At 35.8% G+C, this 16,845-nt stretch overlaps 1 protein-coding gene across 2 annotated transcripts in view; it reads left to right on the forward strand.

Annotated features, from left to right (window-relative positions):
• LOC105486361 (DnaJ heat shock protein family (Hsp40) member B14) overlaps positions 1–16,845 on the forward strand; it is a 47,667-nt gene that overhangs the window by 6,206 nt on the left and 24,616 nt on the right. The window contains exon 2 of one of the 2 annotated variants that reach the window (XM_011749215.2): positions 10,171–10,342. The exons of the other annotated variant lie outside the window; for it this stretch is intronic. Coding sequence (XP_011747517.1) covers positions 10,171–10,342 — 172 coding nt within the window. The remainder of the gene's footprint in view (positions 1–10,170; positions 10,343–16,845) is intronic. 2 annotated transcript variants of the gene reach the window in all.

Below are 16,845 nucleotides of genomic sequence, written 5' to 3' on the forward strand. Positions count from 1 at the left end.
CCTCCGAATAGCTGGGACTACAGGCGTGTGTCACGACACCGGCTAATGTTTGTATTTTTAGTAGAGATGGAGTTTCACCATGTTGGCCAGGCTGATCTCAAATTCCTGACTCCTGACCTCAAGTGATCCACCTGCCTCATGCCTCAGCCTGCCAAAGTGCTGGGATTACAAGTGTGAGCCACCACACCTGGTTGTTATGTTTTTTAATGAGCTGAACATACATGTTTGTATAATCACACAAATAAAAGCTATTTGTATTTTGTGAGAAAGATAAAACATTATTTATTTTTCAAATCGTGTTCTGATATTCAATTCAGCTAATGATATACATTATATAGGAGTCCAACAGAAACAGGAATAAAAATAGATCTCAGTTCTTCCTTTTTGGATTATCAACATAAATATTTTAAATTATATATTAACTTTTTCATTGGTCTTTAATATGGAATATACTAAATTACATGCAGATTATGTTAAAACTCCTAGTAGAGCAGTATGTCTGGAAGGTAAATGCATAAAATGAGATTAGATAAAATCTTTCATAAAAGTGAATGTTCTCTGGTTTATAGGTACTATCCCAATTAATGTTCGTAATACTGCACATTATTGTAAAAGAGATCCCATGTGATAACTAAGACATTTAATAAATCAGAAAGATCCAATGTGTTCTAAATTCTCACGGTAGTTGAACTGAGTCATCTTCTTAGGCATCGGTTCCAGTGATTATTGGTACTGACAACCTTGCTGATTCCATTTTTAAGATGATTAAACTAGATTTTGAGGCCCAGAAGTAATATAACTTGTCCACATTTTCACTTGATGGAGCCAAAGGCTGTGTATGCATCTCATGTATGCACACAGCTACTGTTAGGCAGAAGCCCTATGCATGAAATTCCAGAAAAATTTCATTATCATAGTAACTGCCAAAAATCTGTAACAACTATATGATTCTGCTCTAGCAGTATCCAAAATTTAGGTGTTAACATGGAAAATGTCCAGAGGAACCATGGAAGAACATGTTTGTGCTGAAAATGAAAGAGGGAACACACAGATAACTTCTAATTAGCATGCATTGGGTCATCATGGCCACCTTTATTTATTTTGTTTTATTTTATTTCATTTTTAAAAATTTTTTGAGATGGAGTCTTGCTCTGTTGCCCAGACTGGAGTGCAATGGTGCAATCTTGGCTCACTGCAACCTCTGTCTCCCAGGTTCAAGCAATTCTCCTGCCTCAGCCTCCCAAGTAGCTGGGACTACAGGCATGCACCACCATATCCAGGTAATTTTTGTAGTTTTAGTGGAGACGGGGTTTCCCCATGTTGGCCAGGCTGGTCTCAAACTCCTGACCTTAGGTGATCTACCCGCCTCAACCTCCCAAAATGCTGGAATTACAGGCATGAGCCACTGTGCCCGGCTGGTGGCCATTTTTAAATATTAAACCTATATAACCACTTTCATATCTGGCTCTACAATTTTTAAAAAGTATTTTTTTTTTCATTTATTAGCCGAAATGGTTATATAAAGAGACACTTCCTCCTCCACCTGTCTTATGGTTATGCAGTGGTATAGTTTATATAGGAAAATCATGATAAATGCTTGATTGCTTTTATCAGTTTTCAAGAAAAGGAGGCTGTTCCTTTTCATTCTCCAAAAAATAGCAAGTTATTATTTTTTAGGTTTTTGGTCAGTGGGAGCCCCTTTATATTAGTACATTTAGTTTTGGAAAATTTTGAAATAATTTCAAACTTACAGAAAAGTTGCAAGAATAATATAAACTTATACAAATACAAAATAATACAAACAATACAAAGAATACTAATTTCCATATACATTTCATTTGCTTTGTATTTGTTAAAGTTTTTACATTTGCTTTATCATGCCCTTCCTCTCTCCCTCCCTGCTACCCTTCTCTCTTTCTCTTTCTCTTTCTACACACACACACACCACAGTCTATTTTTTCTGGAACCAATTAACAGTAGTTGTAGACATGATCTCCCATTACCCTAAATAATTAAGTATACATTTTCTAAGACAAGGACACTCTCTTAGACAACCACAGAGTAACCATCAAGTTTATGAAATCAGTGCTTACACCTTATTCAAATTCTGCCAGTTTTCTTAATTATGCCCCTTATGGCAAAAAAGCACATGTCACATTTATGTGGCCATGATGTTTTATTCTCTAGATGCCATCATTTTTTTTCTTGACCTTGGTATTCTTGATGAGTATAGGCCTTTTTTTTTTTTTTTAATCTCTGCTCACTGCAACCTCCACCTCTCGGGTTCAAGCAATTCTCCTGCCTTAGCCTCCCAAGTAGCTGGGATTACAGGCAGGCACCACAGCGCCCGGCTATTTTTTTTTTTTTTTTTTTGGTACTTTTTAAGTAGAGACGGGGTTTTGCCATGTTAGCCAGGCTGGTCTCAAACTCCTGACCTGAAGTGATCCACCTGCCTCAGCCTCCTAAAGTAAAGTACTGGGATTACAGGCGTGAGCCACTGTGCCTGGCCTAGGCCAGTGAGTTTATAGAATTTCCTTCAACTTTTTTTTTTTTTTTTTTTAAATAAATAGAGACAGGGTTTCACTGTGTTCTCCAGACTGGTTTCGAACTCCTGGGCTCAAGTGATCCTCCCACCTTGGCCTCTCAAAGTGTTGGGATTACAGACATGAACCACCATGCCTAGCCCTTAATTTGGGTTTGACTGATAGTTCATTATATTTGTTTTTTGTGTAATACCATGGAACTGATATATGTTCCTTTATTATTATTTTTTGAAACGAGTCTCACTTTGTCACCCAGACTGGAGTGTGTAGTGGCATGATCATGGCTCACTGCAACCTGTCTCCTGGGCTCAAGTGATTCTTCTACCTTAGCCTCCCAAGTAGCTGGTACTACAGGCATATGCCACCATGCCTGGCTAATTTTTGTATTTTTTGTAGAGGCAAGGTTTTGCCATGTTGCCCAGGCAGATCTGGAACTCCTGAGCTCAAGTGATCAGCCCACCTTGGCCTCCCAAAGTGCTGGGATTACAGCTGTGAGCTACCGTGCCCAGCTGATGTGTATTCTTAGTGTAACATATCAGGAGACACATAATGTTGATTTGGTCCTTACTGGTGAGGTTACTTTGATCACTTTGTTAAGTTAGTGATTGCTGTTTTTCCCCACTATGATATTATTCTTTGAGATGGAGTCTCCCTCTCTCACCCAGGCTGGAGTGCATGGCACAATCTCTACTCACTGCAAGCTCTGCCTCCTGGGTTCATGCCATTCTCCTGCCTCAGCCTCCCGAGTAGCTGGGACTACAGGTGTCCGCCACCACGCCTGACTAATATTTTGTATTTTTTAGTTGAGACGGGGTTTCACCGTATTAGCCAGGATGGTCTCGATCTCCTGACCCCGTGATCCACCCGCCTTGGCCTCCCAAAGTTCTGGGATTCCAGGCGTGAGCCACTGCGCCCGGCGGTGTTATTCTTTTCTTACTTGTATTTAGTACATGTTTTGTAGGGAAATACTTTGAAACTGTACGAGTCCTGTTACTCAACGAACTTTCACTATCTCTTTGTAGCATCCATTGATTATTCTTTCCTGAATAAATTTCTGATGGTTGCCAAATGTGGTTTTCTAATTCCATAATTCCTTCTACATTTATTAGTTAGCATTCAGCCTCAATTATCTGTTATGGATTCATGGTTTCCTATTTAATCTGTCATTGTCATCATTTATTTTGGTGTTCAGATTTAGTTAGTGGGAGCCCCTTCAGGCTGGCTCCTGTTTCTTTTGGACATCTCCTCATTGTTCTTTGAATTTTTCAATTTCCTAACACAAAACAATTTCAGGTTCACATTTTACTTTCTCTGCCCTAGGAATCAGCTAGTTCTCCAAGAAGTCCTGATTCCTTTTACTAAACAATGGTATTTAGAAACTAGATGTAGATACTAAATGAACTCATAGCTTACAGAGGTGTCATTGCTTCCAGCCTTATCAGTGGACAGAGTCAGGAAATAAATGTATGTGTGAATGCATGTATGTATATTTATGTATATATGTGTGTTATATGTGTTTGTGGTCTACACATATCTATAGTAATTTGGTCAATGTTAATTTTAGTATCTGTGATGCATGCACACATATATATTGTATTCACATACTTCCATTTTTAGTAAAATACACAGGGTTCATTCTAGCCATCTCCATTTCCATATTTGTGATTCTGTTCTCTGTTACAGAATGAGAAATGTGGCTACCACTTATTTGCTCATTTTCCCTTTTATGTAAAATTTTGCATGTATTTTAGCATATAAAAGCCCATTGGTCCAGGCCCTCTTGAGCTCAGCCATGATTTTGGTTGTGACTGTTTCTATTTTTTAATTTATTTTATTTTTTGATATAGTCTTCGTCACCCAGGTTGGAGTGCAGTGGCACAATCTTGGCTTACTGCAACCTCTGCCTCTTGAGTTCAAGCAATTCTCCTGTCTCAGCCTCCCGAGTAGCTGAGACTACAGGCGCGTGCCACCACACCTGCTACTTTTTGTATTTTTAGTAGAGACAGAGTTTCACCATGTTGGCCAGGCTTGTCGCAAACTCCTGACCTCAAGTGATCCCTCTGCCTCTGCCTCCCAAAGTTCTGGGATTACAGGCGCGAGCCACCGCACCTGGCCATGAGTGTCTCTTGAGTCCCAGTAAGCTTCCTTGGTTCAGGGTTCACAGGTGTTGCCAGCCCCAGATGGCAAAAGGAAGAGAAGGGAAAGGAAGAAGCCTAATTTTTCTGTTAGAGGAGGGAAAGACAGGGGAAGCCCACCATTTAGAAAATATTCAAACCGTGTCTACAGTGTTAGAAGATACTGCTGTTACATGCTGTATGCTCTCTCTTAACCATCATTTAGTCTTAGCTGTATAAATAACTATACATTTAATGCTTACTACTACCAGTCCTTATGTCAGCATATATGTAATTATTTTGGATTCCTAACACCTGTTTTATAGTGGCTTCCCAGAAGGGCTTGTGGGAACTAAGTTCCATTAATTCTACAATGTTGAAAACAGTTCATTTGTGACCTTACTGCTTGAAGTTGGTTTGGTGGATACAAAGTCTTTGCCTTACATTTTCTTTCCATGTGTATCTGTGTTAACTCCATTGTTTTATGTAAGTACTACTGATGAACAAAGTCTGATGACAATCTAATTTCCTGTCCTTTATAAGTCATTTTCTCTTTTTGCCTAGATGTTTAGTTAATTTTATTAGAATATGTCTTGGTGTTGGTTATTCTTGTACAATATTAGGTCTGTGATTTGCCCTTTCATTTAATAGTTTCAGATTTTTTGTTTTTGTATCAGAAAAGTTTATTCTATTCTTTTGTTTTTCTTCAGTACTCATTGTACGTATGTTGGATCTTTATTGTTAATATTTGCTGTTTTCTCTTGAAACTTTTTTGTCTTTTTCACTTTAAAAAATTTTTTTAAAATTTCCCTCTGGTATATTTTCTTTCTCTTAAATCATTATCTGTTGTATTTATGAGTCTTTGTTTCTTCTAGATTAGTCTTTTTTTAATTGATTTTTTAAATGTCTTATTTTTTATTGAGTTTTATCATGTAAGTTTTTGATAGATAATTTCTTCTTCTTTTTTTTTTTTTTTTTTTTTTTTTGAGACAGAGTCTTGCTGTGTTGCCCAGGCTGGAGTGCAGTGGCACAATCTCAGCTCACTGCAACCTCCACCTCTGGGTTCAAGGAATTCTTCCACCTCAGCCTCCTGAGTAGCTGGGATTACAGGCACTGGCCATCATGCCCAGCTAATTTTTGTATTTTTATAGAGACAGGATTTCACCATGTTGACCAGGCAGGCTAGTCTTGAACTCCTGACCTCAGGTGATCTACCCGCCTAAGCCTCCCAAAGTGCTGGGATTACAGGTATGATCTACTGCATCTGGCCAATAATTTCTGATGTTGTAATTTTGATATATATTGTTCTTTTATATAATGCATTATTTTTTAGTTTTTTCAGCTTGTTTTGAAGTAGTGAAGTGTTCATCTGTTTTGTTAGCAAGTGTTTGTGGTATATATTCATTGTCTTCAGAGGTTTAATTTGTATTCATCCTTTTTTTCTTATAATTTTGTACCAGATTTGGCTTCTGTCATTTTCTTTTACTCATTTTTATGTGCTGTTAGACTTTCTAAATACGTAGCGATCCTTCTGTTTTTGTGTAATGTTTAAAAATGTCACCTTGCTAAATGAGATCTTCTCATTCCTTTATCCTTCCCTACTTTTATCTGGAGTTTCTCTTTTTGTTTTTTTTCTGTTTTCCCTCTCCTCTTCAGTTTGGGTCCTGTTCCCAGCAGTTTCTTCTTGGTATGACTTTGTTCTGGAAGAGAGCTTTGGTTGATTATTTTTAAAGGCGTGTAGTGACTAGAGTCTTCCATGCCCTTAAAGTTTTATTGTGGACCCTTGCACTTGTGTACTATTGTATATTGTAGTAGGCAAAACTCATTCCTTTTTACACACTTTCCCCAGTTTTGCCTGCTGTGCTATATAGAGAGTATCTGTTGGTTATTTTTATTTTTATTTTTTTTATGTTCTGTGGGCTGGCAAATTCCCCTTTATTATACTCCACTACCTACACAGATCTTGTAGCAGTTGGTGGTTTGTCCCCACCTTCTTATATTTTGGGATTTTGTGCATGAGATTTTCTCTGATTTTATGAGGGAATTTGGAGAGATTTAAAATTTAAGCTGCTGTCAGCCTTTTTTCCAGAATTCCCACGAAAGTTTTTATGTTTAAATGTTGTGAACCACTACTTCCCTTAGACCATGCTGGTTTCCATTGTGATTGCAGACTAAATACAGACTGTAGTTTAAAAATTGGCCAGACGTGTGGCTCACGCCTGTAATCCCAGCACTTTGGGAGGCTAAGGCGGGTGGATCACTTGAAGTTAGGAGTTTGAGACCAGCGTAGCCAATATGGTGAAACCCCATCTCTACTAAAAAAAAAATTACAAAAATTAACCGGGTGTGGTAGTGGGTACATGTAGTCCCAGTTACTCAGGAGGCTGAGACAGGAGAATCACTTGAATCCCGGAGATGGAGGTTGCAGTGAGCCGATGTTACACCACTGCACTCCAGCCTGCCTCAGTCTTTAAAGAAAAAAAAAAAAGACTATGTTATATTTCTCATTAATAACTGTAGATTGGTACCTAGTTGAGTGTGTGTGTATATATATACACACATATATGTAACATAACATTATGTATAAATATATATACATTTATTTATGTTTTATAAATATTTATTTATATATAACTATATATAAAAATAGCTTTATTGAGACATAATTCACATACCATACAATTCGTTCATTTCAATTATACCATTCAGTGGTTTTTTAGTATTTTAGCAGAGTTGCACAACAATTATGGAAATCAATTTTAGAATATTTCCTCACTTCAAAAAGACACCTCATTACTCTTTAGCAGTCATTCCTCACTTATTCCCAGTTCCACCCTCCCCTGAACCCCCAGCTTTGTCAACGATTCATTTACTTTCTGTCCCTGTAGGTTTGCCTGTTCTGTACATTTCAGATAAATGGAACCATATAGTATACTATCTTTTGTGACTGAAGTCTTTCACTTAGCATAATGTTTTCAAGGTCCATTCATGTTGTAGCACATATCAGTACTCTGTTTCTTTTTATTTTTGAAAATATTTCATTGTTTGGATGTATCATTATCCATTCATCAGTTGATAGACATTTGGTTGTTTCTATCTTTTTGCCATTATGAATAATGTTGCAATGAACATTTGTGAGTCAGTTTTTGTATGTTTTCATTTCTCTTGGATATGTACTTAGGAATGGGATTGTTGAGTCAAATGGTAACTGTGTTTAATTTTTTAAAGAACTACTAGATGATTTTTCAAAGCAGCAGTACCATTTTACATTCTCACCAGAAACTTATTAGGGTTTCAATTTCTCCCCATCCTTCTCAACATTTGCCATTGTTCATCTTTTGGATTATAGCCATCCTTGTGGGTGTGAAGTGATACATGTCTTTGTGGTTTTGATTTTTATTTCCCTAATAGCTAATGATGTTGAGCAACTTTTTTGTGTGCTTATTGACCATTTGTTTTTTTGTTTTGGAGAAATGTCTATTCAGATCCTTCACCCGTTTTTTTAACTTGTGTTTTTGATCTTTTTATTATTGAAATGTAAGAATTCTTTATATATTCTGGATACATTTTTTTTTTGAAAATCAGTTATGTTATTTGTAAACATTTTTTTTCATTCTGTTGATGATAGCCTTTGAAGTACAAAAGTTTTATATTTTGATAAAGCCCATTTTCTCTATTTTCCTTTTATCACTTTTACTTTTGTTTCTATAGTTAAGAATATTTTGCCTAAATCAACATCATGAAGATTTACTTCTGTATTTTCTTCTAAGAGTTTTGAAGCTTTAGCTCTTACATTTAGGTTCATGATCCATTCTGAGTTAATTTTTGTGTCCAGTGTGATGGAGTCCAAATTTATTCTTTTGCATGTGGATAGGTAGTTGTTGACCCACAAGTTCTGATATGTAGTATTTTCATTTCTATTCAGTTCTAAGTATTTTGTAATTTCTATTATAATTATTTCATTGATACACAAGCTGTCTAGATTTTTGTCATTTTGTTTTTTCAACCCATTTGTGATTTTTTTTTTTTTCTTTGAGACAGAGTCTCACTGTCTCCCAGACTGGAGTGCAGTGGTGCGATCTCAGCTCACTGCAAGCTCCGCCTCCCGGGTTCACGCCATTCTTCTGCCTCAGCCTCCCAAGTAGCTGAGACTACAGGTGCCCGCCACCATGCCTGGCTAATTTTTTGTATTTTTAGTGGCGACGGGGTTTCACCATGTTAGCCAGGATGGTCTCGATCTCCTGACCTCGTGATCCACCTGCCTCAGCCTCCCAAAGTGCTGGGATTACAGGTGTGAGCCACCGCACCCAACCCATTTGTGATTTTTTTTTTTAGTTACATTTTTTGTAATTGATTTATCACATAACTGTATTGTGCTCATATATTGTGGTATATGTATATGGTACTAATTCTTTGAGATTTGAAGAGTACCACTCTATGGTCTATCAATAATGTGGGCCTGTGAGAAAGGAATATTCACCAGTTGGGTATAATGTTATATCTCTTAGAAAAAGCTTATAAATTTGATGTCTAACTTACCTGTATCCTTAGTGATTTCTTAAAATTTACCTTATGTCAGATACTGATTGAAATGTGTTAAAATCCACAATGATGATGGATTTCCCTTTTCCATTAGTTTTGATAAAATTTTTTACATTTAGTTTTAACTTTTATTATGGAAAGTTTCAAGCACACACAAAAGGAGAAAAAAATAGTATAATCAATCCCTATCACTCACCTGTCTTGAACCATTATGAATATATATGGCCAACCTTATTTCATACACATTCCTTCTACCCCTACTTTTATGCTTCTCCTCCCCAGATTATTAAAAAGCAAATCCTTGATAAGACTATTATTTTTTTACACACATTGTTCACATTTACTCTCGTATTTACCACACTATTTGCGTACCATTCCTTTTTGCATCTCAGCCTATCTGTAAATGTTTTCCTTTTGCCTCAAATGTATATATTACAGTATCCTCTAGTGAAAATCTTTTAGTGATAAATTTTCTATTTGTTGGAAAATGTTTTTATCTTGTGCACTTTCTGGAAAATTAGTGCATAACTCAAGTTAGCAGTTTATTTTTTCTGAGCACTTGAATGATAATATTCCAGTGTCTTGGCTCCCGTTGTTGCTGTTGAGAATTAAAGAGGAAGGCTAAATTTCTGTTATTGTGTGGATGATCTCATTGGCTGCTTTAAGACCTTACCTCTTTTTCTTTGGTAATCTGCAGTGTCACATGATATGATGAATAATATTATGTCATAAATAATTGAATGATTATAATCTCCAGTTACTAGCTTTAACTTAACATTCTACTTGTAGGTGGTGATTAGTGTTCTGTAAAAAGTTAAGTACATAAGGGAATGCATGCTAATTAAAAAGATCCTATGGTGAATCTTTTTGGAGAACACAGTTCATAATTTGTCTGCTTTAAAACTTTCTTCTCAGGATCTTGTGTATGTACCTTGATGTAAACAGGCACAGTATACTTTATCTTTCTACAGCACTATTGGAAATAATTATGAAAAATGGAAGCACGGCTGGAAATAGCCCTCATTGCCGAAAACCATCAGGTAGTGGTGATCAAAACAAGCCTAATGGCACAAAGGACAGCACATCTGGTAGTGGTGAAGGTGGAAAAGGCTATACCAAAGACCAAGTAGATGGAGTTCTCAGGTAGGAATAAATATGGTTTACATCTCAATCATAATTAGTATTGTACTTTTTGATGTTATAACACCTGAAAAAAGTGAAATATAATATTAGAAGAATAGACATCAAAGAATTGAACTCTGGGTTTGTCTTATGCTTCATATTCTTTATAAAACCAGTCTGTAGGGGCCGGGCGCGGTGGCTCAAGCCTGTAATCCCAGCACTTTGGGAGGCCGAGACGGGTGGATCACGAGGTCAGGAGATCGAGACCATCTTGGCTAACACGGTGAAACCCCGTCTCTACTAAAAAATACAAAAAAAAAAAAACCAAAAAACTAGCCGGGCGAGGTGGCGGGCGCCTGTAGTCCCAGCTACTCGGGAGGCTGAGGCAGGAGAATGGCGTGAACCCGGGAGGCGGAGCTTGCGGTGAGCTGAGATCCGGCCACTGCACTCCAGCCTGGGCGACAGAGCGAGACTCCGTCTCAAAAAAAAAAAAAAAAAAAAAAAAAAAAAAAAAAAAAAACCACTCTGTAAAGTACCAACTCTATAGAATATTCTGTTTTTTAAAGTAACCTCAAGTTACAAAGCTTTTTCCAAATAATTTTTTTAAGAAAAATTATTGCAGCTTTTTGACACAATATGTTGTTTGCATAGCAATATTAAAAGAGGATGAAGAATTGTTTTATTTTACATAGATGAAAATGGGAGAATTTCATGAGAGGAATATTGAGTGTAATAGCAACATTTTCAATTTCCTACTTATATTAGTGAAGGATTTTTTTCTATTTATACATTTTTAAGGCTATATATATGCAGACACTATAATGTCTTTTCTTTTTGTATATTTTTAACTCTGATTATTCTGTCTCTGTTTTTAGTTTTACCTCATGATATACTTTTACTTCAAGCAGAAATGTTAGAGTTGAAAAGCTATAAACTGGGTTTTGGGTATCTGGCTTTTAAAAATTTTATAAGTAAAAGGTTTTCTGCAAATGAGATGAAACTTTTGGAAACACTAGAAAAAAGTCTGTTTTGTTTCCTGCTAAAGCTTAAGGAAGCTGTATTGATGTTGTACTGATATTACTTTGCTAGGGAAACTAAAGATTAAGAATTTTGAACAGAGATTAATTCAAGAATTCTCATGGAGAGTGAATAATAATATAGTGAACTGACTCAAGTGAAGAGTAGTTAAAATTAGTTAGGTTAAATCTCTTTCTCAGTTGTTCTTTCTTGTCTCTCTTTCAATTTTATTTCTTTTTTCACCTTTTTACCCCATTCTCAACTTTTTATTTACCATAATTTGTAACTGAAGTGTATTTTGAGATATAGGTTTTATTTATTAAGGAAAGTGGTTTACCATATCTTAATTTTAAAATCAAATACCCATATATTTATACTTTGCATTTATATTTAAATGCAAAACTTGGTTTTAACATTTTATTTGAGAGTGATTACAATGAGAAAAAAGGATTCTCTGGGTGTGGTGGCTCACGCCTGTAACCTTAGCACTTTGGGAGGCCAAGGCGGGCAGATCACCTGAGATCAGGAGTTTAAGACCAGCCTGGCCAACATGGCAAAACCTCATTTCTACCAAAAATAGAAAAAGTAGCCGGGCATGGTGATAGGCACCTGTAATCCCGCTACTCGGGAGGCTGAGACTGAAGAATCACTTGAACCCAAGAGGCAGAGGTTGCAGTGAGCCAAGATCGCACCACTGCACTCCAGCCTGGGCGACAGAGCAAGCCACCTTCTGAAACAAACAAACAAATGCACAAAAAAGTATTCCTTAATCATGGTAAAGCCATTATAGAGTATTTGATGAGTATGAATGAAGCACTTTGAGAATATAAGTAATGCTACTAACCACTTTTATACCTATAGTACTGTATCAGAGGTAGCTGAATAAGTTAAAGAAATGAATAAGTGAGAAACTTACTTTTGAAATTATTTCGTAAAAAACTTTTGTTAGTAAGCAGTATGCTTGAAACATGTTCCTGGAAAACATATCCTAAAACAAATTGTACTTGCTTATAGGATTTACTTTATGTTGGGAGAACATATTCTCAAGGGTTCAAAGAAAGTTAAATGTATTATATATGATTTTTTTTTTTTTTTTAAGAATATAGAATCACCTATATATTTGAAAGTCTACCAAAAAACTATGGTTGAAAGTTTTGGAAAAGAAGAATCTCCTAAATCTGGTGTTTTTAAAAAGTCTGTTTCTTCATTTCCTCTACCCTAGCCTTGAAAGAAAAAGAAGAGTAGTCCAAGGTGTGGTAGAAATAAGGAAGGAAGAGCATTGATGCCTCTTTGTTCTGGTATTGATTATATATATATGTGGGATGGGGTTGGTTTTGTGTGTATGTGGGTGGTTGTGTGTGTGGTTCTCCAAAGCCCAGAGGAACTGGCTCTAGGCAAAGAAACACCTTGAGAATGGAAGAATGAAAGATGATGGTGAGTGTAGATACGCTCTGTGTGTGGCCAGAGTTGGACAGGTGGAAACATAAAAGGTGGAGGGAATTTTTCTGTTTTCTCTGTCAAATTGGAGATGAGGTCTTCTGAGAGTAAGAAGAAAAGAGATGAGGTTGAAAGCTTAAGAGAGTGGTAAAAGTATGGAATATTTGCAGAGGATAAAAGCAAAGGGAATGGAGTGTGACTGATTTAGCTTTGAGGCCCAGCCACATTTGAGACCATGAATTCTTTAGGAGTGGAAGAAATAGCTTAGTAGTATACCTGTATTAAAGATTGGTCCCCTGGTCAGTAATCTTATTATACCTTTTTAATTAAATACAATTTTTTGGGGGGACTAAATATGATTGGAACAGTCTCTAAGAGAATCCCTACATTTTCAAAATACTTCAGTCTGTACTTTATGTGAGTTTCTTAGCTGAATATACCTTTTCGCTTATATTAGCCTTCATAAGTGTTGCTTTAGTGAGGGTACAGATCACCAGCAAACACTTACATGATGTATGTTTTTGTTTTTTCTTTCACCTATACACAGGGGATTTTTCTGAAGAAAGCCATGTTATCTTGTTGGTTAGCATGATTATGCAAACAAGTTGCTCAGTAACAATTTGGCTCAATGGGGAGAAGTCTTGCAATAATACTGCATCCATTGCATAAGTAAGAGCTAGCTTACAGTAAGACTGAGGAAAAAGTGTGTAACTCTGTAAACTAATATTCTGTTAAACTTGGCGATTTTTTTTTTTTTAGTTGAAGCATATTGAAAAATAATGGAGACAAAGTTGTCATGGATCTTATTTGAAATTTTTAATATACCATTGAGAAACTTTAATGTATCATTTAAAAACTTTACAAGATCAGTGTGAAATTATTAATGGGAGTATCATTGTATTTATCAATTAGAAACACTGTACAGCTGTTAAGTCAATTTAATTATGGGGATTTGAATTTAAGATTTGATTTAAGCTTCAGTTCTTTGAGAAGAAAAGAAATCATTTTGCTAAACTTATAAAATAAGTAATTCCTTGTCTCAGGAATAAATAAATGTTTCCTTAAACACTAGTTAAGTTTGGAGTATATTTAAATAATTAGCTATATAGCACACATGAAAAAAAGAGAATCGAAAAATGACCTTCCTCTCCCACCAACTATGCTTCCATGTACATAAGAGAAGACATAAAGTCTGGACCAGGCAGAGTTTTCCCATTGTTGAGCTCCACACAGATCCTTTTGGCCTTTTTGTACATTATTTCCTTCCAAGATAGGTAATGGGTTACTCTTTTTAAACTTATTTTAATTCTTCAGTGAGGCAGGAGAAGGTTTTACTCTTTTAGAAAGCAGCAGATTGTAAAAAGTGTAACAAACAGATGTAGCTGATGAAAAGGAGCATGATGAACAACAATGTGAATGAAAATAGATACCTGAATGCTAATTTCTCATTCAGGTGTGAAAAATTAGGTGAATGGGTATATTTGGAGCATTACTTCAAATACATAGCCTTCAGGCTGTCCATTGGTGATGATGACTTTATAACCGCTGGCTTCTCAAGAATTTCTGCTCTAATATATAATGAAAAATTTAGTGCAGAGAAGATATGGTAGAGCTGGATACAGCTAAGACTTAATGAAATAACTGTTTTTCCTGTCTAGCCTTTTTTTTTTTCCCTCGTCTGTGGCAATTCTTAACTTTATGACCCTATCTAGAGCACTGTAGTTTTTCACCTACTTTGTCTACACTATCCAGCAACCTTCTCCTGTGCTGGCTTTTTAAGTTGACCAGGCTTTTGTGCTCAGTAATTATAAACAAGACAATTTAGAGACTTAATCTGGAACATAATTCAACCTCCTACACACTCAAACCAAGCAGTAATGGCTTTAGGATTGTTCAGTGTTTAACTTACCTTTTATTTTTTGCATTCAGGTAGTGTCTGCCATATTCATAGCTGTATACCTTGTCTCACAGTCTGTTTCACTTCTGTTAACTGCTTCTCTTCTATTCCAAATGACTTTTATTACCAACTACATTTTCATGACAGCATTCATCACATTTGATCTGAATGTGACTTTTTAGGTCCCCATCATTTCTGCTCTCAAATTGAAAGTCATCTGTCCATCCATCCAATATATATGGTGAACAAAACATAATCCCTGCCTTCAAAGAATCTGTAATCTAGAAGAGTTGTCAGACAAGTAAAGAGGCAAATGTAGTACACTGTGGTAATTGTTGGGATAAGGCTAAGTTCAGAGGATGTGGGGAGGATGTAAGAGGGGCAGCAAACCTACTTCTGAGGAATCTGGATTCTTAGGAAAAGGAGGAGAGTTGTAGAAACTAGCTAACCAAGAGGAGAAGCAGAGAAGGTGTGCTTAGCACCAAAAACAGCTGCAAAGATCTAGGAGGTAAGAGAGTCGGCTTCAATACTGATTGTAAGAAAGAAACAGGAAGATGATAGGTCGCTTTGAAATCTGAAGGGTATCCTTTTTTTCTGTATTCCAGTTCTGAGACAGCACATTTTCAAGTCGGATGAACAGATTTGAATTCTTACTTGTGAGGCCTTCCTTTATTACTTATTTGAAATAGGAGGCCTGCCCTTCCTTTCTGTTTCTATTAGCTACTTTATTTTTCTCCAGATATTTATCACCATATGATGTACATTATATTTTACTTATATATTTGTTTATTGCTTGTTCTTCTCCAAATTGTAAATTTGTGATTGTTTTATTCAACACTGTAGCATCTGAAATTGTGCCTAACAGAAAGTAAATATTTGTTGTTAGTAAATATTTGTTGAAGAAATAAGTCCTCATTCTCATCTGTTACTTGATTATGTGAATTTAGGCAATTTACTTAACCACTCAAAGACTGGTTTTCTCATTGGTTAAATAGCAATAATGTCTACCAAATGAGGAGTAAATGAGATAATTTGTGTAAAATAATCAGTATAATTAAATTCTATAATTCTTTATGTGAAATCTTTGTGACCAAATGCAATTTGGAATTCAGAATTCTTCGTATTTTAGAGAGGTACTAATATAGTCGGCTCTCCATCTATGGGTTCTGCATCTGTGGATTCAACTAACTGTGAATTGAAAGTATTTGGTGAAAAATAACAATACAACAATAAAAAATAATACAAATTAAACAACCAATAAAGTGTAACAGCTGTTTACATAGCATTTACATTGTCTTAGGTATTATTTATAACCTAGAGATGATTTAAAGTACATGGGAAGATGCATAAAGGTTATATGTAAATACTACACCATTTTATATCAGGGATTTGAGCATCCATAGATTTTGGTATTCAAGGAGGGAGGATCCTGGAACTAATCCCCTGTGGATACCAAGGAATGACAGTGTATTATATATTATACATCTTAGACTCTAGGGCAGCAGTCCATAACAAATAGTAATATATTGCAGCAAAACATACCGGTATTCACACTTAAATGGGATAAATGAAGATTCTGTAGTAGCTTCACATCTTTTCAGGTCAGATTTTTGCCTAGAGGCAAAATCTAAGTCCAGTTCAGTTTTTTATGCAGTAAAATTAGTTATAGAATGACTTTGATTTTTCAGAGCTTTATGGATATTAGAACATTGATATGGGATCGTGGACCTGTACCTAACACACAGTAGGTGTTTTATAAATGCCCCCCATTTCCTTTATTTCTATCACATAGTTTCTAAACATTTCTAGGAGAATGAGTCTCCACACAGGTGGGGATCATTCTCTTTTTTTGTTTACAGATACATGTCAAATACCTAGAACACTGGGCATAGTAGGTATTCAATAAATATTATTGACTAAATAAAGGAAATGTCATGTTTTTGAAATAAAATTGACACATGTTAATGTTTTTTAAGTCTCTAAAGTAGAAAAATCCAATTTTAATTTCTGTAAATTTGTATAATTTTATATTGCTTGCCCTTTTAACCTCCAATTTCATATAACAAATGATAGATGCCTTCATTATGTAAAGAAAGCTAAGGCTCATTTACTTCGAAAATATTTACTGAGACCCTATTGTGTGCCCAGCACTGTGATATCTAATAGGTTTAAT

This window comes from Macaca nemestrina, chromosome 3 (genome assembly GCF_043159975.1).
Source record: "Macaca nemestrina isolate mMacNem1 chromosome 3, mMacNem.hap1, whole genome shotgun sequence".
Taxonomy (NCBI): domain Eukaryota; kingdom Metazoa; phylum Chordata; class Mammalia; order Primates; family Cercopithecidae; genus Macaca; species Macaca nemestrina.